The following is a 26782-nucleotide window of genomic DNA, read 5'->3' as shown; positions in this document are numbered from 1 at the left end:
AACACTTCAATTCTAAAATATTTTCAAGAAACCATAGTGAAACCTGGCCACATGGACTTCTATTTGCAGCAGAGCACTTCTAATATTCAAATCTAAGTAAACAGACAGCTAAGATATTTAATACTTTGTCTTACTTAGATCCTGCCAATTCAGAAAGTAAACACTCTTGCAAGCAAATGTTTAACTGACAACTAAACCAAATAAAGTATGGTTGAGAATTTTTAAGTGGTCAATCGAAAAAGACTGAAGAAGACACAGCTTGTATTTAATTTTTCAAGATCCAGACTGCTTCAAAATTGAGCCTATGTCTTGTTCTGAGCATCAGCAAATCTATTAGGATTTCATTAGATCAGGTTCATGGCCTTTATGTACTCACATGGTTTCAATACCCAAGTACAATCAATGTTATAGTCAGCCTCGGAACTAAAACACCGATTTGCCTGAGCTGCAGGAAATAATGGCTTATACACCCCTAGTAAGTGCCAGAAACAACTTTTTGGTTGGAGGAAATTTAATGGAGCTATGGTTCAGCTGCTGTTCAAAGCTTAGACTTATGTAAGAATTAAAACACTGAGATCACTCTGCATATGTAACACATACTTGCCAAAATTTTCCTTTTCCTTTTAAACCTAATACGCAACTGCATGTGAATACAAACGCAATTTTAAAAACATTCGTTAGAAACAATAAAATCCTACAGCCTACAGGAATTGTAATTTTAAGGATATGCTTAAAACTACTCATTGAATGCAGAAGTACCTATTTTCTCATGTAACATTTTTTCCCCCCTTGGTTTGAGTTGCAATTTGGGAAAAGTTCACATGTAGCATTTCAAAGAGTGCTCAATATTTCTGTTCCGGGCAACCCTACGGAACTTTACAGTCATTACCACACTGCTAGCTGTGCCTGGGAAAAATCTATTGACAGGACAAGTTAACAGGTTTCTATGGTTCAAGTTTGCTTAAAATACAGAATTTTAAGTCACCTCGGCATGGATGTAATTAAGACATCAGCCGTGCGCGTCTCACTTTTGAGCCCCCTTAGACGTGCGAGATGCTCGCTAACCTAAGACCTTAGGAAAGCAAAGTGCCGCGGGACACGACTGCCCCGGCCGCAGCCTCCCACCCCTCTCCTGGCCTGCGCCGGCTGCGGGGACCTCAGGGCAGCGCACGGAACCCGCCCGCGGAGCCTCGCGAGCCTCGGCGCCCCGCGCGCCCACAGCCCGGCCGGCCCTGGGAGGCGGCGGCGGCCGCGGGGCTCGCGGGCCGAGGTCCCCAGGCGCCGCCGCCGCCGCCCTCGACCCCGGCCCGCCCCGGGCACCCGCGCCGCGGCCTAGAGTCGCCCGCCCGCCCGCCCGCCTCACCTGTGCGGCCGCGGCGCCTCTCCCGCCGCCGGTCGCTCTCGTAGAAGCCCAGCGTCTCCGTGTGCTGAGGCGCCGGCGGCAGCCCCGGGCCGCCGCTCCCGCCCGGCTGCTCCGCCTCGCCGCGGCCCTCCCGCTCCTGGCCGTCCGCGCCGCCACCGCCGCCTTCTCCGGGGGCGGCCGCGTCGCCGACGCCCGCCATGTTCCGAGCACAACAAACCGTCCCCGCCGCCTCCCTCCAGCCTCTGGCCGGGCCTCCGCCTCCGGCCGGCCCCCTCCCCGCCTCGCCCCGCCCCTCGCCGGAGCCGGGGCCGCCGCCGCCGCCGCCGCCGCCATCCGCGGTCCGCCGACCGGCGCGCGCCATTGGCGTCAGCTGCGCGTGCGAGATCGCCGCCGCCACGGCCGCCGCCATCTTCTTCCTGCCCTCGCCGTAGCGGGCGGCGGCTTCCCGCGCCGCGGCGGGCTCGGCCGGCCGGGGCACCGCGCCGGGTTCCATGCAGCCGGGCCGCGCGGCCGTGGAGAGCGGGCGCCTCCGGGGCTCCGGGCGGAGGTCCGGCGGGAGCGGGGCGGCGGCGGGCTGCGGGGCGGCTGTAGAGCCCCGGGGCGGTGACCGCGGCGCCCGCTGTCCGTCGTCTGCGGGGTGACCCACAGCCGGCCCGGGGCCCCTTTTGCAGGCTCGGTGGCCGGAGTGCGCCGGCGCCGCCCGCCCGGCCGTGGCACCGCTGGCGCGACCGCGGGCGCTGGGGTCTGGCTCCAGGTCCCCGACCCCTGCGTGCGTCGGCTCCGCGTGTCTGCTACTTTGGCTCCGTCTCTTCTCCATATTTACGGTCATCCGTCACACTCCCTGGCCTCTGCGCGTCGGTTGGCAGTTTCCAAATCACTTGGGCATGAAGGAGCTTTGGGGGAGCTTCACAACAGGTGGGGGGATGGAGGGAAGGCGACTGGCCTGGGACTCAGCCAGGGTGCTTGATGCGTTTAGGGTTAGGAGATGGCTCTTGGCCACCACTGTGTCACTTTACCTGGGGCTAAGCCTGGCCTTTGCAGTTTGGCGTGTGACCCTGGACCGAGCGCTGTGTGGAGACTCCCCGCCGCTGGGGGTCGTGGAAGCGAAGATGCTGCGAGTTCCCGGGTAGCGCAGGCACCGCGGCCACCCGCTTCCCATAGAACTGCTGTGCGCTCCAGTGAGGGGGGCCGTGGTACCTCGATTTCCCAACTTGGGTAGTCACCTGTGCCTTTTTACCCTTTTAGTTTGCCAAAGCAAGACCGATTCCTGTACCAGCACTAAGCTGCCTGGACACTTCCCTAGACCTACACTTGGGAACTAGATACAAACGTGCCCAAAACGTGCAAAATCGAGCTCGCGCTGATTGTTGAGATGTTGAGGGTTTGTCAGTACTGCTTACTTGCTGGTAACTAAGCAAGTGTTAAACAGCACAGCCGCCTGGCAGTCTGACAGCGGGGCTGGAGTTAGGGGTGAGGGACCAGGACCGACTAAGACAGCCTAGCGGCTGGGAGCCCACCCTCGCAAGAACTTCCTTATCCTTCACCTCTATGAAATTGAAACAGCTCACAGGATTTCAGTTCTAAATTATTCCTGTGACCATCCTCCATGAAATTCTCTGGGTTGTATTTGGTCAAAACTGAACCTCCCTGAACCAATAGAAAACAAATGGTCTGGTCAAACCTTGAGAGTCGTTTTGAAAACCCTTTCAGCTCAAAATTCTGTTCTCTGATCTTTTATGGTGAAACATCATCCCCTTTCCATTATGCACTGATTGTGAGGGATGAAGTAGGCTTTTATTGCTGTGTTTATGTCAGTTTCCATTTACTGTCTCTCCACATTTATTGGGTTATTGCACCTGCCTTTTACTCAACAGCAGCTGGTAGAGAAGGAGTCCTCAGTTCTGTTTCCTGAGATAGCCCAGCAGTAGGAATAAATTTTCCTCATTTTCTGTATTAGCTGGGAAGAAGGACATTGTGTTCCAGAGGTCATAGCTGTCCTTTGAAATAGCAAAGTGAAAGGGAGCAGCAGTGGTCTGGGCAGGGTCCTGACGGGTGTTAACAGAGGCAAAAGGAGCAAACTGCAAATGTGGGAAAGTCAAGAGATTTGCAGTTTCTCTTCTTCTGGGCCTTTTCACTGGAGCTGAATTATTGTGAAATTCCACAATTTCAAACCCATATTGAAGTCAGCAAACTAACAAGCATTTTAAAAACAACCATTAGATAATTTTTTTCAGTTAACACTATTTTCCCCTTTCTGTAGGTATCGATGGGTTGATAATTAGGTAATGAAACAGCACATTGTATGTGGAAAGTTTTTTTTTTTTTTTCGAGTTCATACAACCTATTCCAACTTCTTCAGAATCCAGGAAAGGGTATTGTCAAGTATGTATTCAGAATCTTCAAAATATTAAGTTATACAGAAACATGAGAAATATTTACATAACATAGAACCAGTGGTTCTCTGAGAAAGAAAAATAATAGTTGAATTATCATGCGCTTTGTATCAGTTGTAAAGAGAAAGATACATACTTAGATGAATGGTTCTACCATTAGAAAACAAAAGGTGTGTTTTAAAACATAGTGATACTGTTCAACAGGTATCAAATAACATTCTGAGTGAAGTTACAAGGTAAAGCCAGGATTCAGATGACGATGAGCTACAGCAGTTCACCTTGAACATTGAATTATTGTGGATTACTGTTCCACCATAAGATGGTGTGCTCCAGGATGTCATACTAGCCGAAAGAAGGTACAATGTACTAGTTAAAAAAAAAATCCATGGGTGGGAAATAATTTCAATAAAGCAAAGTGATGAATATTGGATATGAGTTCAGAAATGAGAAGTTGAGTATACAGTTGCGCCCATTCTGTGGCTATCGTACTTTGAAAACTGCAAAACGCAAAGTGTCATTTTTAAAAGAATAGAAGTTTGATGAGTAGTATCCAAAACATTCAAAACTAAATTACATAATTTCATATTTGAGTAACTAAAGATTTAACAATTGTGATTTGTGACGAAACAAGATACATCGAATGCATCATGTGTAAACCATGGATTCAGAGCTTCAGAATATTTTTAATGAAGTCTATAAATTCTTATTGCTTAATGTCCATGCCAAATCATCATGGTCTACCATGTCATGAAATAGCAAGTTTTAAAATAAGTGATGTTTTTCAGTTCATATGTCTGCATTCTTTCCTCCTAGGAAGAAAAATGCAGGGCCTATGGTTATAAGCCTTGGGAAAGCTTCTGTCTTGGCTACGTATTTACCACGTGACAACCACTCTGGTTCTCTGTGTCTTTCCTTAGTAAGTGGGGGCAATGCCTATTCTATAATGGTAACTGAAACATAATACAGATTTTCATTTTTCTTTCCCCTTAGCAGTAGCTTTGAATACTTTCTTTCATTTAGACTACACAGTTTTCATTTTTCAACTACAAAGCAGTTTACCTCTTGATTGCACTTGTAGTATATTGCCCCTAAAATGCATGTGAAATTAGTTCCATATGCTTTCCCAGAGTAACAAAAACATTAAGTGCTTTGTTAACTTGAAAGAACCCGGAATCAGAAGGTCTGTACTCTGACCTCGAGCGAAGCAGCATGGATGAGCCTTCTTTGCTTTATTTTCTCTGATTGCCTCTTCCAGTTCTGAAATAATGTGCTAAAATCTATGCAGCCGCCTTTCTAGATTCTTGGAGCCATGGGTGAAATGGTAGATCTGTGCTATTAAAATTGCTAGAAAAGTGTGAACTCCTAAAGAGAGTCACTTTGTAACTGGGTCTGAATTTCGAATGTGGAGAGTTCAAATGCAGTAACCCTTGATACCTCATCAAAGGCATGTGAGAATGTGCTTTTTGTGCTCTAAGCTTCACGCCTTTCCCTTGCCATGAGAGGTGATGAGTTCTCTCTGACCTTCCAGAACGCTCAGACTGGGTTCTCACCCCAAGGCTCAGGGTTTCTGTATTTTGAACAAGTTTCCCTTATGGCACGCACCCAGGCACACCTAGGTCTGATAACACCGTCAGGCAGCACCTGAAGTAGCATTCGAGGTGATTACTCAGTAATCATTGTACCAGTAATCTTTGTATAGTTAAATTTTGTAGTATAGATTCGCACACAGAATAAGATTATAGTTTCACTGTATCTGTATTTCTCAGTTGAAGATTTACTGCAGCATTACATGACTCCTTTTTTCTAAACCATAAATGCCATGTGTCTGTGTTCACAAACTCACCCTGAATTTAATTCATTCACTATTTTGTGTTCAAGAAGAAAAATAAGAGTTGATGTTTTTAAAAAATCCGAACAGCTTTGCAACTGATGTTCTAAAGAAATAAAATATATGGCTGTATGCAGAGCAAGCCTCTGCACTGAATTTACGTGAGTTTATTAAATCTGTGGGTTCCAGTAATAATATTTTCTATCTTTGGCAATCATTTTTGGACTAATATTATGTTTTATCTGCTCTGGGCTTTATTCCATGGATTTTTAAAGGACACCAGCTCAGTTTGTTTCTGGAAGATACATCAAATTAAATAATGGGCCTTTCGTTCTAATGTACCTGTTATAACTTAACTAACACAGTCAGGAGCAAAATTTTATTTTTAAAAGCATTTTTCTGGCATGAGACTGTACAACGGAAAGCATTGTAAATGGGATTTTCTGAAACTACACTTTGTTAAAAGGGATGTTTTATAAAAGACACTCTGTTCTGGAGACCTAAAAGTAGGTTCTGCTTTTGTAATAAAAGTATATGAACTTACAAAAATACATCCTTTTTATTAGCTAATAGAATCCTTATTCATGATGAGATCTGAGGCTTATTTTGTATTGAATTTTAAATTTCTGGAAAATTCCAAAGTGCTGCTGAAAGCGACCCTGGTCATGACTCAGTAGCTTTCTAGTCCAGGGTTCTCTCTTTAAGAGGAAAGAACATTGTTTATTTTTCATTATCATGACAAAAAAAATAGACAAGTCACATTTGAAACCATTTTAGTCATTCAGTTAATAATCTGTTTGTAGAATAAACTCAGACTTTCTAGTAAATTTGTTGATAACTGTCAAAAATCCTTCTTTATAATTCCAGCTAGCAAAGAATACAATGTTAGGATTCAGGAAACAGAGGAGATTTTATTTACCAATCAATTCATGTTTCTAGTCCTTTTAAATTTTGCCTTTCAGAATTTTTTTATTATCTTGTTTTTATAACTCCCCAGTGGTGAATTATTTATTGCTTCTTTTGGCCACTCATCAAATAGTGGGTCATAATCAGAAGACTTTATTTGATATTTAGGATATGTTTTTACTTTCTAGTGCTTCTAGTTAAACTTCCATGGATTAAAATAACCAAATAATTTTTCATTAAGATCACAGCCCTTTATATTTTGGTCTGTGATCTTCTTCTAATTAGCTGTCATTCTGCTCATTAATCAGTATTCCCATTTCTTTCTCCTTTTTGTTTCTGAGATACTGAAAAGTGACTGCCCTCTCTGGATCTTCCAAAGATCTCTTATTTCAGTGTTGACTTCTTATGAAAACTTATCTTTCTCTTGTCTTATTACCAAAATGTATTGCAAATGCATAATGAATTTTCAGATTCTCAAGATAATCTCAGAGTTTCTACCTTCTAGGTTTTAGAAATTTGTTCATGTGATTTCAAGGCCTTATATTTTCAGGTTGCTCTTTTATATTTGTCTATTATATTCCCTTTTTCTTTTCGATTCAAAGTTTATATGTAAAATGCTTCTATTCTTTCTGATGTTTTCCAGTTTAGTATCAGTTTCAAATAATGAACAACTTTTACCTCTTTGTCTTCCATATGGATGCTTAATAAATACTATAACTCAGCTCTACAATTTATTGGAGCCCAGTAGTACTGTGGTTGATTTTTCATAGCAGCAATAAAAAGAAAACGTATTGTGGCTTTAGCAAACATTTACTTTGGACAGTTTTATCTTCCTAATTATGCTTTGCCTAAGCTGATGCTAGCAATTCACCTTCCTGTGAGCACATGCCCACTGATGACAGATACATGCTGGGGTTAAAAATTTGGCATTTATAATTCACACATACATATTCGATTGCTTAGAATATTGACGCTAAATCAGATTCTGGTCATTATTATCTCTTAATTTACACTGACCTTTTATCCATGTATCTAGCTATGCACTAACACCAGTCATATAAAGAAAAATTCATTTCTAGTGCTGCAAACCATTATTACACACTCAGTTTTAATATTTATACTAGTGTTCATGATTTGATATGGTTGGTTAGAAATCTTTTTTCTGAACAAGACTAAGTTTCGTGCAATTTGATTTTTTTTGTACAAGCTTGATAAACACTTAACATAATGTCTATTATCTCAATGTAGCCAACAAAATCACTATCATGTTATGTCATTTAAAGGTTCAAAAATAAATTGATTCCATCAACTTTGGGCAATTTAATGTCCACAACAAATCTGCCATTTGTTTCCTGCTCACATTTTAATAATTTTCTATGGAGAATGACTAATTGATATGATTAGGTTTCTCTATGGGTGTTTTATGGACAGTTTAACTGGCTTCTCCTTTGAAAGCAAATAATTTTCTTTGTATTTGGAGTGTGTTTTTTTAAAAATAGCTTATCAGCAAGGGGTTTTCTTCTGAGTATTATTTTTAAACTAAATGCTTTAGAAGGGCAGCATCCGTTAATCCTTCAGCGACACATACACACAGGTGGATTCACCCATGCAAACATTTGTTTTTGATTGATGTTTTTTTCAAAACAATCTGTTCCTTAGCTTCTGTGCCAAAGTGAGCAAAATATTTGTCTGGGACTAGACCCTAAAATGTTATCGTGAAGGACGGCACTAAGTGAGAAAAATTCCTCAGAGAGAGAGCAGAATGTATGGCGGGAGCCCTAGACCGGGGTCAGGCGACCCGGTTTAGAGACCTGTCCTTACTGGTCCTGAGACCTGGGTCCAGTCTGGTCACAGTTTTGGGACTCATGTAGCAGTGGGGGGGCTAGATTGTCTTGAAGTTTCCTTTCAGCTCTAGAATTAATATGTCTTAGGTGCCGCATGGGTTATTTTAGACCGGCATGGAAAGTTGACTTGGCATTCACTTGTGATATTTTTCTTCTGTTGAACTCAAGCACCCTATTCTAAATTGTGATGTTTATCTTAAGTTGTTTACCTTCAATCAACACACTTCAGTATTTCTTACTCAGCAAACATTTGTCAGCTGCCTTTTATGTGCCGGCTACTGGTACAAAGCCCTAGAGTCACAAAGGTAAATGAGATGTGTTTTCTATCTACAGTGGTGACTTGGTCGTTCAAAAGAGAAGGTTGATTAATTCTGCTTTAGGATGAGCCAGGACCTTAGAAGGAAGGCTTAGGAGGAAGTGGCATTTGAATGGGTCTTGAACAATATGTTTGGCAGATGGAAAATGGGGCTGAGGGTAGGAGTGAAGGGCCTCACAGGCAGACATTGGAGCATGGGCAGAATGGGAGAGGTAGGAAGATGCCTGGTGTTTGAGTAGGACTTCAAGATTGAGTTTCAGTTTACAGAGCTGAAAAATAGGAAACAAATGGGGGCAGGGAAGGGCACTGACTAGACCGCAGAATGGTGAGCCTGTCCGGAAGAGCAGTGAGTTACGAGGTGATCTTAGGTTGCTGACATGCCTCTGGGCTGCCTGCACAAGTTGAAGAATAATTCATAGTATTTTTCTGAGTTGGTTAATATTGAGATTTGCTTGCACTTCTACCCAACAGTTGCATTGAACAATTAGAACATTAGTCTGTGTTAATTGAGCGTTTTCTATGTATTGAGTCTTACTCTCTGTGTCCAAGTCCAGTATCTGGTTATTATTATTTTTTTTCTGAAAAATGATATCAGCATAACATTTGTAGAACAAACTTTTATTTGTTTTGTTTGATTAGAAGACAATCATGCACCAACGATTACATTTCTTTTTGACAGGGTCTCACAGATACATATTAACGAAAGGCACTTTTCAGGGATAGAATATGACAGTCTCAAAACCTCAAATCAAACCATTTTAGTCTAAGGAAAGGATATAGTGGGATGATGATGGCTTGGAAGCTGCACTTTGAAAACAAAGTTCTAGATTATTGGGGGTAATTAGAAATATCAGGCAGAATACACTATTAATTACATTTTATGTCTGAGCCTCAGCTCCCTCCCTCAGCAGGTAGGGTAAGAACTATATGTCAGCTTGGAATCAGAGTCTCTGTTCTGAGCCATTTAATTTAGATACTCATTTTAATGTAAGCGCTTTTCCTTTTACTTTGGCAATCAGCACACAATTTTAATTAGCACTTGGAACACAGCAGAATGCATTGACAAGGCAGAAGGAAAGAAGAAGTGTGTTCGTAATGGCCTGGCCAGGGATTCCGGCCGCATCCAGGAAAGACGCTCTCAGTATAGTGCTTGATGCTTCTGAGAAGCCATCCTCGCCAGAATTTATACTCTTGGATATTTAATCATTTCGGAGTTTTGAAATGTCAAAATATTGGCATCAGCAGCTTCGCCGTCTACACTGCACTCAGAATATTAATTTCTTAAGCTTATTCTTATGCAGCAACTGATGTATAAGAAAGCCAAACTTACTTTCTACATCTGCCCAGGGTTCTCTTGTCAACTTACTCATCTTTTAAACCCTAGCTCTAATATCCCTCTCATGATCGTCCTTAACTTCCTTGATCCCCAGGGCTGCTCTTTTTCTTGTATACACCTGTGCTCTGCGCACCTGCAGCTGCAGGCCACACCGTGTTGTCACGATTCTAATGCATTGCTCTGCCCCTTCAGCTCTCAATGCCATACTTGTTGGTGCTGTGTCCTCATATCCATGTGTTGGTTGCATCCAGTTGAAAGGCACAGTGTGCTGGAAGGGAAATAACATGCACTTGATAGTTTAAACTGATACTAACATCTTAAATCCAAACTGCTACTTGCTATGGGGAGTGTGGCAAATTACTTAACTCCTTTGAGCTTCTTTAAATGAGAGTAGTAATACCTGCTGTGCCGGATTGTTGTGAAGATTAACTAAGTTTTATCCACTCTTAGTTCAACAAATATTTAAAGAGGCCCTGTTACAGGCCAGTAATTACAAGTATTATTGTACTGAGTGCTAAGAATACAGAAGTGATCTTTTCCTAAGAACTGTATAATCTAGTGGGGAGATAAACCTGAAAATAGACAACGGCAGTATCATCCCTGAAAGATGAGTAGGAATTCACTAGCACTGGGTTTTAGGGGTTGGGGTCCAGGCAGCAGGATCTGGTGTAGAAGGAGAAATGCGGGCAGTGCCTTTGAACCAGCGAGAGCCTGGGAGGTCCGAGACGTGAGAAGCACGATGTAGCTGGGTGGTGGGGTTAGGATGAAGATGTAAATATCACAAGAGGCCTTGGAAGCCCGGTGCAGGCCAGAGGGCAACTGTGAAGAGTGGACAATCAGATTTGAGCCAGTGGGAAACTTGTGGGTTTTCCCACGCCAGTGTGTGGAGTGGTATGAGAGAGTCCAGGGAATCAGTGTGGCAGTTAAGAGGTAGGCCAGATGTGATAATGGCCCCAACAGCAGGCATCACAGTGGGGAGAGTTACCTTGAGGAAGTTACCTTGAGCTAGAAGGAAATTTACCACGAGAAAATAGCAAATTTAAGGGATACTTAGCAGTCAGAAAGGCAGAGTGTGATCAGTGCAGAGGAGGCTGGAAAGGCAGCAAAAAAGAGGAAATTTCAGGGGAAATGTACAGAATTTTGACTTGGGGGTGATGGCTTCATCTTCTGAGATAAGAAATGCAATAGGAGTGGTTTAGGGTACAGGTGGGGAGTAGAGAGTGAGCCCAGTTTGTAGACTGTGGACTTTGAGGTATCCATGGAGAGTCCAGGGCCTCTCAGCTTCATCATTTTGAGCTTTTGTATGCTGTGACCACGTGGGGTTTTTTTTGTTCTTGGGGATGATGTGAGCTCTGATGAATTTTGTGGCAAAGATTTATTCCAGGGTGAACTCTGTAAAGTCAGTTTAACTCCGTGAACTGTTTTCTTTTTTTTTTCTTTCTTTCTTTTTTTTTTTTTTGTAGAGACAGAGTCTCACTGTACCGCCCTCGGTAGAGTGCCGTGGCGTCACACAGCTCACAGCAACCTCTAACTCTTGGGCTTACGTGATTCTCTTGCCTCAGCCTCCCAAGCAGCTGGGACTACAGGCGCCCACCACAACGCCTGGCTATTTTTTTGTTGCAGTTTGGCCGGGGCTGGGTTTGAACCCGCCACCCTCGGCATATGGGGCCGGCACCCTACTCACGGCGCCGCCCCCGTGAACTGTTTTCTATGTGCTGTATTTAAACTTTTTCCAGTTGTTTCCACTTGCATTTTTATTTTACTAACGTTATTTCCATCAGGATAAAATTTTTCCTGCATACATTTGACAACAAAGGCTTGACTTACCAATTGTTTTTTCTTCATCTGTGTCACACTTTTGCAGACAGCTTTCTTGTGGTAAATTTCCTTCTGGCTCCACTGTTTTTGCCACACCAAGTTACTGTGTCAAGTTTCACACTTCTAAACTTTTAGTAACTCTGTGATTTTTCGTTAATTGTGAGCAATAATAATTTTTACCATTTTCTGTTTTTGCTATTTTCAGTTGCATTTTAAATTTTTGTTCATTAAGTCGATTATTTTTGTGAGACAGTTTTTACGATTTAAAAATTTGCAAACTTGTTGGAAATCAAGCTGGGAGAGGAAAGGGAAAGGGAAGGGCAGAGCCCCACCTCTCGGGCACTGTGACCTCTGTCTGGGTGATGGGCACTCTTGTAACCGTGAGTCAAGCATTACAGAAGCGACCCATGTAACCAAGAACACCTGTACACCCTTAATATTTGGGAATTTTAAAAAATGTTAACAATGATCTGTGATTCTCACTTCAGCTTTTCATCTAAACAGATTTTTGAATGTATCATTTTGGCCCTTGTCAGTTTCATTATGTCCTGGAGATCTAAACTGTCTCAGAACGACAGAATTGAAACGGTATATACTTCAGCCTATTACGGGATAGGCAAAGGGAAGTCCAGGACATGGTACTACAGTGATTTAGAGGGAAGTCTGGGATGAAAAGTGGATTTGAGAGCCATTGTGTCCAGCTCTGGGGGCAAGGGAGGGGATGACATGGGTTAGCGAATAGCATGAGAGCAGAGCACCCCGGGAAACCAGGAGGAGCAGTGACGTCCCGGGAAGACACGGTCAGGGAAGGAGAAGGTCACAAAGGAGAGATAGAAAGCAGAAAGAGGAAGCGGTCGGCAGTGTTGGGTGCCGCAGAGAGATGCAAACTGAAATGTGTCTTTTGGGTTTAGCAACAGCGATGTTATCATTGTCCTCAGATCAGTCTACTGGACCGAGAAGGCCGTCCCGGCCAGCTACACACCAGAGGAGTGAGAGGGAAGTTTGCTTATATGTGGATAGGTTTATTTGTTTTCTTTTTAGTATGGGAGAGACGGAACACATCTGGTGCTGATGGTTTGGAGAGGCGGGGAGGAATGTTCAGGACAGTGAAATGGGATCCTGGAGGGGAAGATGAAGACCCTGGTGTCTCCTGGTGGGCTGCAAACTGGCATCAGACTTGGCTGCCTAAATCTCCGTATCTAGTGTTTGCTCAGTAGCCAAGTACCCAACAAAATGTGACCATCATTGGTCTGGCCCATCTAACTGGGCTTTTACTTCGGGTTTCTGGTTAATCTTTGATTCCTTACTGGGCCTGAAGATTTCTCTTGAACTATTACTTGTTCATTCCTTAACAAAATCCTAAGTCAAGAGGTCTTATCTATTGTCCCTAATCCCATGATACTGTCACCTGCTGTGAGCCTTGAATATTACTGCTTTTGGGAAGGTCCTGCTCCCACCTATTGGCCAGGCTGTCAGACAGCCTTCAGTTCCCTCGCGGGCTCACCACATTGCTCAGATCAGCCACCGCAGGTCAGATAAGATAAAAACAAAGCACACTGTCCGGACCCTGCCCAGTCCCTGGCCTCCCGTATGTCCGGAGATGTCTCAGGAATGGTGCAACAGCCGGTGCTCACATCCTTCATCTCTGCACCTGCTGAGGCTCCTCCAGCCTCCCCTCCACACCTTCCCTGCGGACTTACTGGGCACATCCTCACAGAAGGCACCAAGGTAAGCAATGGAGGTCAAAATGGGAAGACATGCAGTCCCAGCCCTCAGGGAGCTCCTCGTGGAGCAGGTGGGTTAGCACCTGTTGCAATACTGTGTGAAAAAAGTGGGCAAGGTCAAATCCCAGTTAGACTAGGTAAGAAGAGACTGGTAGATTGCCCTTTTTCCCCCTTAGAAACAGAATGTTGCTTTGTTGCCAGGCTAGCCTGCCATGGACCCACAGCAACCCCAGACTCCTGGGCTCACAGATTGATCCTCTTGCCTCAGCTTCCTGAGTAGCTGGGACTACAGGCGCCCACCATACTACCTGGTTAATTTTTCTATTTTTAGTAGAGACGGGGGTTTCACTCTTGCTCAGGCTGGTCTTGAACTCCTGATCTTGAGCAATCCTCCTGCCTTGACCTCCCAGAGTGCTAGGATTACAAGGAGGGGCACTGTGTCTGGCTGCCTTGATTTTTTGGGTTTTTTTTCTAGACTCCATAACAATCCTGTGAATTCAGTTGAACATTTACATGGAGTGCACTCTTCTCATAATGTAATTATTTCACCTGGCAGTTCACACGGCCCTAAAGGTTACACCCATTTAATGAGGTTGGGTAGGTTCCAGGACTGTGATTAACATTAAAAAAGAAAACTCATATGCTTTTGTAGCAGCCAAGATCAGCTGCTGGAGCTCCAGGACATAGAGGGAAGGGCATTCTTTCTGAATCTCTTTATATTTCAAGATAGCATCCCCTTCCTTCCTGTTCCTCTTCTGACCTTTTTTTTGGTTTTGTTTTGCTTTTTGCCTTTGGGACAAAGTGCAGGACAGCTTTGTTAGCTGTTCTCGAATCAGGCGTATTTGTTTGACCTCTGCGGAATTTCATTCTGGGCACACAAAGGAAATGAAGGTGAATCTGTTTCTGGATTCCTCTGGTGTGTGCTGCCACTGGTTTCTAACACTGGGGCACTGGCACCTGGTGTGGGCTGGACCCTGTGCGAGGACACCAAGGGTCTGGGAGACCCTGGGGGCAGTCAGGGATGCCCTGTTTTTGTTTCCCGGCACCATGCCTCTATTCCCCTGGAGGTGGAAGGGTATCTAATTAGGTTGAGAAGGAGTCAGAGCTATTAGGCATAAATGTCATCCTAAAATTTAAAGTGTGCCATAAACACCACATTAAAGTGATCTGTAAACCACTTTGATACTAACTTTGAACTTCACATTATGGTAGGCTGTTGGAAAGAGAAAAGAAGCTCTCAATGCTTTTCAGTGCTGTCTTTCTCTCTCTGACAGTGTATCTGGCAGTTCCGGCACCTTATTCCCTGCTAAATAAGCAGGGGTGGGGTGGCGGCTCACGCCTAGCACTCTGGGAGGCCGAGCGGGTGGATTGCTTGAGCTTATGGGTTCAAGATCAGCCTGAGCAAAAGCAGGACCCATCTCTACTAAAAATAGAAAAACTGAGGCAAGAGGATTTCTTGAACCCAAGAGTTGGGGGTTGCTGTGGGCTATGATGCGACAGCACTCTACCCAGGGCAACAGCTTGAGACTCCATCTCAAAAAAAAAAAAAAATGGATGGGGGGCATCTACGTTTTTGTTCATGATCTCTGTGGGTCCCTGTCTGCAAAGCCTCTTCAGACCCAGTGGGTCTCTCTCTGATTCCCTCCAAGCTCCCTCTCCTAGAGGATGGTGGTCATGGTTACTCCCACATGTCTTCCCCTCTTTGCGGGAATGGTAGCTGGGTCCTCTCTGTCCTCAGGACCCAGGAGTTATTTTCTTTCTCCTTTTTCCTCTTCCCTAGGGCAGGAGGTGGGAGCAGCAGCGAATGTTAGACCCACAGACTTTGTTTCTTTTTTTTTTTTTTGTGATGGAGTCTCACTTTGTCGCCTTGAGTAGTGTGCTGTGGCATCACAGCTCACAGCAACCTCCAACTTTTGGGCTTCAAGAAATTCTCTTGCCTCAGTCTCCCAAGTAGCTGGGATTACAGGTGCCCACCACAACACCCGGCTATTTTTTGGTTGTAGTTGTCATTGGTGTTTGGCAGGCCTGAGCTGGATTCAAACCTGCCAGCTTCAGTGTATGTGGCTGGCGCTCTAGGTGCTGAGCTACAGGCGCAGAGCCAGACCCACAGACTGTCATTTTCTACCCTCCACACCTGCCTCCATGAACACGTGGGTGCCTTCCTGCTCAGATGGGGAGCAGGGGAGCAGGGAGCAAGATGAGGGAGACATAGGGAGAAAGAGCGACACACTTTAGCACCTTAAAATAGCATGTTGCCACATGAGCAGAAGTGCTAACAGAGAAGCCAGTCTCCCCTAAATAACTGGGACTGTTAAAAAATGTTTTTAACTAATTTAAAAACAGTATCTGCTAATGGCAAAGATCCTGGCGAGACTGGGAGAGATATGCGGCCTGGGAGGGGCCACAGAGTCTGATCTGTGTGGCTTCTCACTAGGTGGCCTGGGAGGGGCCACGGCATCTGGTCTGTGTGGCTTCTCACTTGCTGCTCTCCCGTCATTTCCTCTTAGCCACACCCTTCCTGATCCATGTGGTCCCCCTGTCTCTGTCCATTCCCTGCCCTTTCTCTGCCACCATCCTTTGATCCATTTCCCACTTACCCTCAGAAAGCCATCTAGGGAGTGAGCAGCTGCTAGTAGGTTACCCAACTCTGGGGGTTTATTCAGAGGGCCACGGGCCACAGTTATGCCTAGACTAACGTGTCTCTGTGCATTTGATTTTGCAGAATAGCTCCTCTTTGATGTCTGAATGAGATATGTTCATTCCTTTTCAAAATTTAATTTCTCATTTTGGAGGTGTACAGCATTTACATAATTCCAAAGTCTAAACTACACAGTTAACCCATGGTACTCTCACCTCCAGCCCGTGCCCTGCACCCAGTTTGCCTCAGCTGTCTACAGGTAACTAAGTTTGTTTCTGGTTCATTCTTCCAGTACTTCTTTTTCAAATATAATGTATGCACATGTATTTATAAAGTTGGCATACCATCTACTTTTTTTGTTTTTTTTTTTGAGACAATCTCATCATGTCACCCTCGGTAGAGTGCTGTGGCGTCATAGCTCACAGCAACCTCAAACTCTTGGGCTTAAGCCATTCTCTTGCTTCAGCCTCCCAAGTAGCTGGCACTACAGGCACCTGCCACAACACCCGGCTATTTTTTTGTTGCAGTTGTTTAGCTGGACCAGGCTGGGTTTGAACGCACCACCCTCGGTGTATGTGGCTGGCACCATAACCACTGTGCTATGGGCACTGAGTCACATACCATCTACTTTGGTTGGCACCTTGCTTCTTGCACCTGACAGTTTATCTTAGAGATTGCCCCATGTCAGAACATAGAAATCTTTCTCATTTTTCTTCTGCAAGACTGATAAACAGCAATGAGGGGACATGTTGTAGTTTATAAATCCCCTTGTCATGGACGTTTGGCCTGCTTTCCATCTTCTGCTGTTACAAATAATGACACAGTCTTATGCACCTTACAGTGATGCAAGATTACTGGCACCAGGATTAAAATGTTTCTGCCATTAATAGCTTTATTAGGCCTTACTAACATTGATCGCAACTACTGTACGGAAAATAACATCTAAAAATAATCAGTCAGAATGCTGAATTTGTGCCTGTGTACTGTACACAAAGAAGCTGATATATCTTAACAGTTGTATCTAGTCAATCAGACAGTCTGGAGCCAATTTACCGGGATATGGACACATCCCCAAAGCCACCTAACCAGTCCTACCCAACGATCATCGCTTTTTATCCTTAAATGAAGGAAAAATCCCTTATCTATTTTTTAATGATGAGACTGACTCCTCTCTAGAATTTATCACTCATCAAATATGTGTTGAAACTGTTTGGATTAGACTGTCCCAGTATAACCATACAAAATCCTCCTTTGCCTCTGTGATTGAAATAGATTTTCTTGACCTGGCTGTTTCCCAGTCCCATGTCCTACAGCAAACTCTTTTTACCTAACTTCAATAATTGGAAAATTCTGCCACTCCCTGGTTCTGAAGGAAACTTAGGGTCATAGATCTGAGACTTGCCCTCCCTGAGAACCTCAACATTTAACTTTACCCTTAGTAGGAACAGCCTTTATTAGAACAGCCCCACATTAGAATGGTTATTATGGATTGGAGTGACTTGTAAGTCAAAGACAAAATACCCTTTCTGCAGTAAAACAATTCATCTTGGCTCATTTGTCCATAAAGTAACTCCTCACGAGAGAAATCCGTGAGGCACTAATTCTCTCACTATACGCAGTTCTGACACCACTCATTCATCAGGGCAATCGATCCTTTCACTGGCACTTCTGATGAGAACAGGCTGCTATAAATGTCTCCAAAACTTTAGAAAAAAGCTTTAATGACATTGTCACTTCTCTTTAAGGTTTACAGACTGAGGTCTCTACCCTTGTTTAGGTAGTTTTGCAAAATAGATGAGGCCTGTATACCCTGACCACTCAGGAGGATGGTGCTGTCACTGGTCAAAAATGTGGCTTCTATGTTAATAAATCAGGATTCATTACTCAAAAATCCACAAGCCCTTAAAGAGCTGATGCAAGTTTTTCGTCAAGGAGGCAAAGCTACTCCCATTGATTTGTTTAATCGATTAAATCTTGGTTCGTGGGAATCTCTGCTCTAGGGAATTTTTAAGTCCCCGGCTATTATTCTTTTTATAGTCATTGTGTTCACCTCCTCAGTCCATGGTATCTTCTCAAGGGTTTCAGACACTTCCCAGCAGCCATCCACTTATCGCTGTTTGCCAGCAGGATGAGGAGACTTGAAGAGTGCAGAGTGGTGACTGGAATTGCTGACAGCAGTGACTGCATCACTCTTCCTCCCAACACAACTGTCATTGATGACAATGTCTACATGACTTTTCATCCCAGTGACAATGTCAGCTCCTTCAATGGTGGCAATTTCAAGGGATGCCGTACTGTTTGGTCACCCTCTCAGCTTGACCTAAAAGGAGCAGGTGTGAAAGCAAATGGAGATAGAGACCAGGACTGAAGACTCTCTGAGCAGAAAAAATCAGGTCTTGAAAATAACCTTAACCTTGCACAAATTGCAAACATAAGCACAACTTAACTTGGGCTATTACTTGTAAATGTTATATTAGAGAAAAACAAAACTTAAGCTTGACCAATTGGAAGCAGCCAACTAACTTATATAACTACATGGGCTTTGCAGCATGACAGACACAAAAGAAAACTGAATAACTGAAGCCCATCAAGAATTCACTTTATTTCTGCCTTCGCCTCATAAAAACCTCCTCTTACGCCCCTTTGACAGAGCCCAGGACCTCTTTCACTTTGGTGCTTCCCAACTCATGAATCATTGTTTGCCAAAATAAACTCTCAAATTTGTATTGTGTCTCAGTTTTTCTTTTAACACTTTTTTCTAAAAAACAATGAGGAGAGAGGGCAGGAGGGCAGAACAGAGAAAAAGAGAGAGGAAGAGACAAAAAGTGTGTATCACATTCGGAGTGAGGATTAGGTGAAATAAAACGTGTTAAATGCTGGGAACACCGTCTGGCACTCAGTAAGGACACAGTGCACACTGGGGTATCAAGAACAAGGACATGGTTGAAGGAAGGCCTGGATATTCTAGGGAATTAGCTGGCAGTCCAAAGTGTTCCCTCTTTCCTAGGCTTGTGTGCACTGTGGGAAGACCTGAGAACTCCCTGAATCCAGGAACTGACGGCTCTGTTTGGAGATCTGGTTTTGGCTCCGGTGGTAAGGCTGACTGTCTTACACTCCTTCTCCAGGAATGCCAGGAAGTCTCCTTTCCAGTAAATTCTCTAAATTGTTACTGATTTCTTTGACAAGGGACAAAGTCTCTCATTGACATCAGAGCCACCCAGTAAATGTATAGACAACACCTATATGAGACACTGTCCTTTTTTTTAAAGTTCATGTGCAATTTAAAATTGCACAGTATTTTATTTTTTTCCTCTTAATTTTTTTTACTAAATCATAACTGTGTACATTAATGCACTTATGGGGTACAATGTGCTGATTTTATATACAATTTGGAATGCTTACATCAAACTGGTTAACAGAGCCTTCACCTCACTTAATTATTGTATTAAGAAATTTATACTCTACTCTTAATAGATTTGACATGTACCCTTGCAATATATACCATAGGTGAGGTCCCACCGATTATCCTCCCTCCACCTAACTTTCTTCTCCCTTCCCCTCCCCTTCCTCTTCCCTCCTTCATCCTGGACTATAGTTGTGTTTTATCTTTCATATGAAAGTGTGAATAATTATATATTGGTTTCATAATAGTACTGAGTACATTGGATACTTTTTCTTCCATTCTTGCGATACTTTACTAAGAAGAGTATGTTCCAACTCCATGTAAACATAAAAGAGGTAAAGTCTGCATAATATTCTATGGTATACATATACCACAATTTGTTAATCCATTCATGGGTCGATGGGCACTCGGGTTGCTTCCATGACTTGGCAATTATGAATTGGGCTTTAATAAACACTCTGTTGCAAGTATCTTTAGTTGTAAAGTGATTTTCTGGGTATATACTTAGTAGAGGAATTGCAGGATCGAATGGCAGGTCTAATTTTAGTTCCCTACATGTTCTCCATACTTCTTTGAAAAAGGGACGTATTAGCATGCATTCCCACCAGCAGTGCAGAAGTGTTCCCTTTTCTCAACATCCACACCAACATCTGTAGTTTTGGAATTTTGTTATGTGGGCTACTCTTACTGGAGTTAGATATCTCAACGTGGTTTTGATTTGCATTACTCTGATGATTAAAGATGATGAGCATTTTTTCATGTATCTGTAGGCCATGCACCTGTTTTCTTCAGAGAAGCTTCTCAAGTCCCTTGCCCACAATGAAATGGGATCACTTGTTCTTTTCTCATAAATAAGTTTGAGTTCTCTGTGGATTCTAGCTATCAAACCTTTGTCAGAAACATAACCTGAAAATATCTTCTCCCATTCTGAGGGCTGTCTGCTTGCTTTACTTACTGTGTTCTTGGCTGTGCAGAAGCTTTTTAGTTTGATCAGATCCCAGTAATATATTTTTGGTGTTCAATTGCCCGGAGGGTCCTCCTCATAAAATATTTTCCCAGGCCAATTTCTTCAAGTCAGACTCTGTCTTGACAAAGACTTTGATAAAGCAAAGGACAGAGGAAATATGATGACATGGAGTTAGGGAAGATAGGAGAGCGTATCTTACCAATGAGTGAGGGACGAAGGTGAGGCTGGGAGGAAGGTAAACATTTTCAGACATTTTGCCAGGATATCTCCTGATCTCTGCAAACCGAGCATGCCTCTAACCCAGCCCCGAAGCTGCTGCTACCTCTCTTATTAATTCTAATCCCCTTTCCTGCTTCACTGAAATGGGGAACCTTGGTTATTTCTACTTATCTCTTTACCGCACCTCCTTTCAGTCCGAAGATGTCATTTGTTTCCTAACCTTTTTCCATTCCAGTTATTACTGCCCTAGGCTAATCCTTCTATGTTTCTGCCATAGTTTTTCAGAATAGGGGAACAGAAAAGCCTACTGACTTGGGAGCTAGACCCCCTGGTTTAATTCATTGCTCTGTGATTACTAGCTTTGATTCCCTGGGCGGCTTACTTTAACTTCTGTGTCTCAGTTTCCTCCAGTCATTGGAGATGGTTAAGAGCATTTGTCACATTCAGTCAGAGGATTACGTGAAATGAAATGTGTAAAATGCCAGAATCAGTGCCTGACATATAATAAGGACACAGGGGCACTAGGTGTCAATTCAAGAGTCTCCTGACTGGTTTTGCTACCTTCTCATCTCTCTATCTATACCCCACGGGTGGGCAGATGGGTCTTTTTACCACATGTGAGCACAGCACTTCCTCTGGGCCCTTCTCAAGGTGGTTCCAGGCTATATTCCCAACTTCATCTACTGCTCCACTCCAAGAGGTAATCTGTGCTTACCTGGTCCCAGCACTGCCAACCTATGAGCTCAGGCAATCCAACTGCCTTGGTCTCCACGTATCAGAGGGTCTAACTCCTGAAGTTGTCTTCCATTTACTCTTCTGTGGAAATTTCCATCTCTGCAGGCACCATTTTCTTTTTTCCTTTTTTTTTTAAAAATTAAATCATAGCTGTGTACATTAATGCAATCATGGGGTACAATGTGCTTGTTTTATATTCAATTTGAAATATTTTCATCAAACTGGTTAACACAGTCTTCACAGCATTTTCTTAGTTATTGTGTTAAGACATTTATATTCTACACTTAGTAAATTTCACATGTACCCTTGTAAGATGCACCGTAGGTGTGGTCCCATCAATTACCCTCCCTCCACTCATCCTCCTCCCTCCCCTCCCTTTCCTCTTTCCCCATATTCTTGGGCTATAATTGGGTGATAGCTTTCATATGAAAGCTATAAATTTGTTTCATAGTAGGGTTCAGCCACCATTTTCTATGTGTCCAAGTAAGTCCTTCCAGAGTAGGGTTCTGCCTGATGAAAGGGGTTGAATGGGCCAAGTTTGAAAATCTTGCCCTCCAAAATGTCAACAGAGCCTAAGAACTATAGGTATTTGTGTGTGTGTGTGTGTCTGTATGTGTGTGTTTTTGAGGTATGTAGATGAAGAGACTGTTTCCACAGCTCCTGAAATGGTCTCTGACAAATCTGTAATTTAGCTTCTTCCTTTTTTCTTCTGGAAGTCTGGTACTGAAGAAATAATAATTTGTTAATTGAAAGGGCTCATTTATGTGGGTTGTGGTTAAGGTCAGAGAAGGCTCTGATCTTAGCACTATTGACACCAGGAAATTATCTGTTAGGCTATCTATAAAACAGCAATAATAATAGGATGTTGTCAGACAAGTGATTTTGTAAGCAGACATATGACCCTTTAAGATACATGTGTGTGTTTACAGTGAATTGAATTTTACACAAATCCAATCCTATGTTTGTAGTGTGTCTAGTGAGGTGGAAATTTTTATTTAGAGGTGAATATAGAAAGTCATGTGGGAGCAGTGTCTATTATGTAAAGGGCTGAGCATGTCTTGACTCTGGAAAATGGTGTGCAATTACCTTTTTCTAAAATAAAATCTCATGGTCCAGGCACCATGGCTCATGCCTATAATCCTAGCACTCTGGGAAGCTGAGGAGGGAGGATGGCTTGAACTCTTGAGTTCAAGACTAGCCTAAGCAAGAGTGAGACCTGGTCTCTACTAAAAATAGAAAAACCAGCCAGGTATTGTGGCAGGCACCTGTAGTCCCAGCTACTTGGGAGGCTGAGGCAGGAGGATTGCTTGAGTCTAAGAGTTTGAGGTTGCTGTGAGCTATAATGACATCATAGCACTCTATCCAGGGTGACAGAGTGAGACTCTGTTTCAAAAGAAAAAAATCTCAGGGCTTAACAAAGGTTTCGCTTCCATTTGCAGAGGTTTGGGGAGGGAGTGGATATTTCTGTGTATGGATCCTAAGACCTTCTGAAGGAGAAAAAGGAAGGCATTTCTGCCCTCTACCAAATGTTAGACGTTGATGGTGAAGCCTGCCCTAGTGCACTGCGGTGGTCTTCATCAAGGTGCAATCACCACAAGGAGTGTGGCAGTGATCTCAACTCCACCTGGAAGCCCCCCCTCCAGGGGACAGGGCTCAGTCTGGTGCACTATGAATCTGAGCCCAGAAGATGCAGAGTTAGCCAGCAGAAAGCCCATAATCTTGCATACCACAGTGTGGATTTTACCCATTCCATGATGCTTTTAAGGGTTCAAAGGATTTTAAGGAAGGTAGTGACTTGGTTTTTGCAGTAGAGAACTCATTTTGGTCACTGGTATGCAGGATTTATTTATGAGAAAAAGAATAGAGGCTGAGAGGCTGCTGTTATGGCCCATGAGAAAGGAAAGATGGCCTGAATGAGTCAGTGATGGAAAAAATTAAAAAAACACTGAAGAAGAAGGAGTAAAGTTGTCATAACTTGGTAATTGATTGGCTCAGGGAAGAAGTGGTTAATTTGTTTGCTATTTGTGCTGTTTATTATTATAAATAGCAGGGATTAGGTTAAGTGGCCAATTATTCCCTCCCTGATTCCATTTATTTCAGCTCTTGCTTTCTAAAAAGAAAAGTAGGAAGATGGGGCTTTGATTAGCTTCACTTACCTTCAGGATGAATGTGGTTATCCTTCCGGCTTATTGAGTGGAGTCATTGTTTTAATTTGCATAAGTGCCTTTTGGATATGCAAAGATTCAATTACGTTAAAAGCTAGATACGAATTGATATAGGATAATTACCTAGATACGGCCATGACATTAAAGAGAACAAATGACTGACTGGAGAGTTTGCCAACATTTCCATTGAGTTAATTCGGCTGCCAAAGAACCATGGGAGGAGGACACGAAGAAAAGAAGAAATATAGGCAATCTTAGCCAAATGGTACCTCTGCAGATTACAAGGATAGAGGGCATGTTGGTTTTTTTTTAACCAAAATACTTACAATTAGAAACCCAACACATTATTTGTTGTAAGACAACCACCACCTAAAATAATGAAGTGGTGTGTTTGGTAAAATGAAAATGCATCCCCTACGCCAACCTCTTACTGGCCGAAATGCTGGGGGGTTGCCAATGTTAACAGATTAGTGGGGATTCTTATAGTGGAAGGTGTCTTTAGTGAGATTACATTCATTATACAGCATCTGTGATAGCTCCTGTTCCATCACGATAACCATTGATCTATTTCCTTATCTAGTAAAGCTTACATAGTGATTCAGTTCATACCTTGGTAGCTGGCTGAACGCTAGAATTGTTGCTGGTGGGAGATGCCATCACACCAGGCAGAAAGCAGTGGGGATGAGAGAGACAGGACAGCACAGCAGGAGAAAAGGGCCACGGGAAGGCGGAGGATCGAAGGCAGGGAGGAAAATGGGCTGGCTGGGACAAGAAGGCTGAGAAGACTGCCTCCCCCGCTGTCACTTTCTCAGTCTCCCCCTGGTCACCCTAACCCCTCACTGCTGATGTTTACTCCCACTCTTCCTAAGGTGCTCTCCCCAAGCGTCACCTCTGGAAAGAGGGCTTCTCTGACACACTCTCTACACTACATGTTGTCATGGTCATGACATTTGATGACTTTGTTTCCCTTTTTATCCTCTGTAGCCTCTCAGTGTCTGACACTGCCAACCACTGCCTCCCTCGTGAGTCCCTCTTTCCTTGGCTGTGATGACAATGGACTGGAAGCTCCTGACCGTTCTCCCCTGAGTCCCGTCAGGACTCTTCTTTTTCTCCTGCTCTTCTCATTGGGGGCGTTGCCTACAACTCTCTTCTTTCCCTGCTCCTCCATTATCCTCATTGTTTATTTATTAAATATTTAATTTGCTTCCATGGCTTCCATAATGATCCTCATGAGGGATTCCGAACTATTACAGGTACAAATCGAAATGGAAATAGAGATCCGGCCTTGACCTTTTCTGGAGTTCTGGTCTTCCATTTTCTGGTACCTTCCAGACACGTTGCATTACAAACTCAGCATTTCTGAAACTGAACTTGACTTCTTCCCCATTCAGCTCCTTGGGATGGGCGTCAGAGAACTTCCCAATCCACCCCTTGCCTTTCTATCCCCGTCTCTTGCCACTCTGCTGCAAACCGTCTTTTCCAGACATCAAATAACTACAGCTGCATGAACATGTCACGGGCCACAAGCCCCCAGGCTGTGGAAACCACATCCTGCCCACCTGCAACCCACTTCTCCTTGGGCATGGACTTTTATACCCCAGGTGACCTTTCTTCCATCCTCAAAACTTTTCATGGGTGTCGGCTTTCTTAGAAACTCCTGGGTCCAGTGACACTGTGCTGTCTTCCTGGGAACATCTGCTCTAGAATGTATCACACTGTAGTGTAGCTGGTGATTTACCTGCTTGGATTCCCAGCTGAACTGTGTGAGTCCTTTGAAGGGAAGGACAATTAAGTTTGTGAACTCATTCTAGAAAAAGTGCTACCTGCCTCATTGCTGAATATTACTACAGTCACCAGATGGCCAAGGGGAGCACTTCAAAGGTGACTGCAGTGATATTCAGCAACGAGGCCTATAGCATTTCTTCTAGGATAAACCAGCGAACTTAATTGTCTGACCTCATATGTCCTCAGGGCCCAGCAAAGTGCTTTCCATATAGTACGTCCTTAACCCACATCAGACAAGCATGCGAACCAGCTTCTTTGTCCTGGTTTCACTATTTTTAATGCTGGTCAAGCCAACTCACATTTATATCTCTAACTTCTGACGTCTCCCCTGACTCCAGAATCATATCCTTCCTTTGTAACGTCTCCACTTGAATGTTCAGAAGATTTAACAAATCAAACAGGTGCTAAGCCAAGCCCTTGATGCCTTTGTCCAGCGGTTCCCCGTCTTAATAACGGCATGAGTATTTACACAACTGCTCCCAGCACAAACCTTGAAATCATTCTTAATGTTTCTTTTTCTTCCACTTTGCTTAAAATCCAATAAAAAAAAAAAAAACCTGTAAGATTTACCTTGCCATATGTCTGGTAACTGGCCATTTCTCATTTGCGCTAACAAAACCATTCAAGCTGCCAGCATCTCTTGTCTGGACTCCCAAAGTGACTTCTCCCTGGTGTCTGTCTTGACCTTTACAAGTGACTCCTCCATACAAAGGCCAGAGGTCCTAAACCTGGCTTGGGAAGCCCTTCAGGATTTGGCTCTGGGCTGCTTTTGTGGACTCACTTTCCACCACCTCGTCTTCATTAACTCTGCTGCACACACGCGGGCCCCTCGCTGCCTCTTGAACACACCAGGTAGGTCCCCACTTCAGGGCTTCTCCTACTTTTCTCCCTGTCCTGGACACTCCTCTCCAGAACTTTGCATGTGTCACCTCCTCACCCCCTTCTGCTCTCTGCTCAGCGGTCACTTCCAGAAAGAAGGCTTCTCTGACACACTGTCTAATAAAGCACCCCCACGACCCTCTGTCCGCCTACTCTGCTATTTTATTTCTGTTGATGTCTATTACTTCTCTGTCCTCATTAGTACATAAGCTCCCCAAAGATCAGGTCGTGGTCTCTCCTGGTCTTTGCTGCAACCCCAGCACTTGGAACAGTCCCGAGTGCATAGTAAGAGCTTGGAATATTTGGAGACTGAGTGAATATTCTAATGGCTGAAGGCGAGGGGCCATCTTTGACTCCCCGCTTGAGTTCCTTCCTGAGTAGAGTCACCAGGTCTTTTTGAGTCCCTTTCTGTTTACTCAACCAGCTTTCATCGACTGCAGACTGTCTTGTGCTGTGTTTATCC

General features: G+C 43.8%; 1 protein-coding gene across 1 annotated transcript in view; it reads right to left on the bottom strand.

Annotated features, from left to right (window-relative positions):
* The window catches only part of TAPT1 (transmembrane anterior posterior transformation 1), a 57950-nt gene extending 55755 nt beyond the window's left edge, over positions 1–2195 (bottom strand). The window contains exon 1 of the mRNA XM_053577742.1: positions 1364–2195. Within this exon, the coding sequence (XP_053433717.1) occupies positions 1364–2192 (829 nt within the window). The 5' untranslated portion in view covers positions 2193–2195. The remainder of the gene's footprint in view (positions 1–1363) is intronic.
* Between the last annotated feature and the right edge of the window lie 24587 nt (positions 2196–26782).

The sequence above is a fragment of the Nycticebus coucang genome, chromosome 23, assembly GCF_027406575.1.
Source record: "Nycticebus coucang isolate mNycCou1 chromosome 23, mNycCou1.pri, whole genome shotgun sequence".
Taxonomy (NCBI): Eukaryota; Metazoa; Chordata; class Mammalia; order Primates; family Lorisidae; genus Nycticebus; species Nycticebus coucang.
The sequence above is the reverse complement of the archived record's forward strand: the minus strand, read 5'-3'. Positions and strand labels throughout refer to the sequence as shown.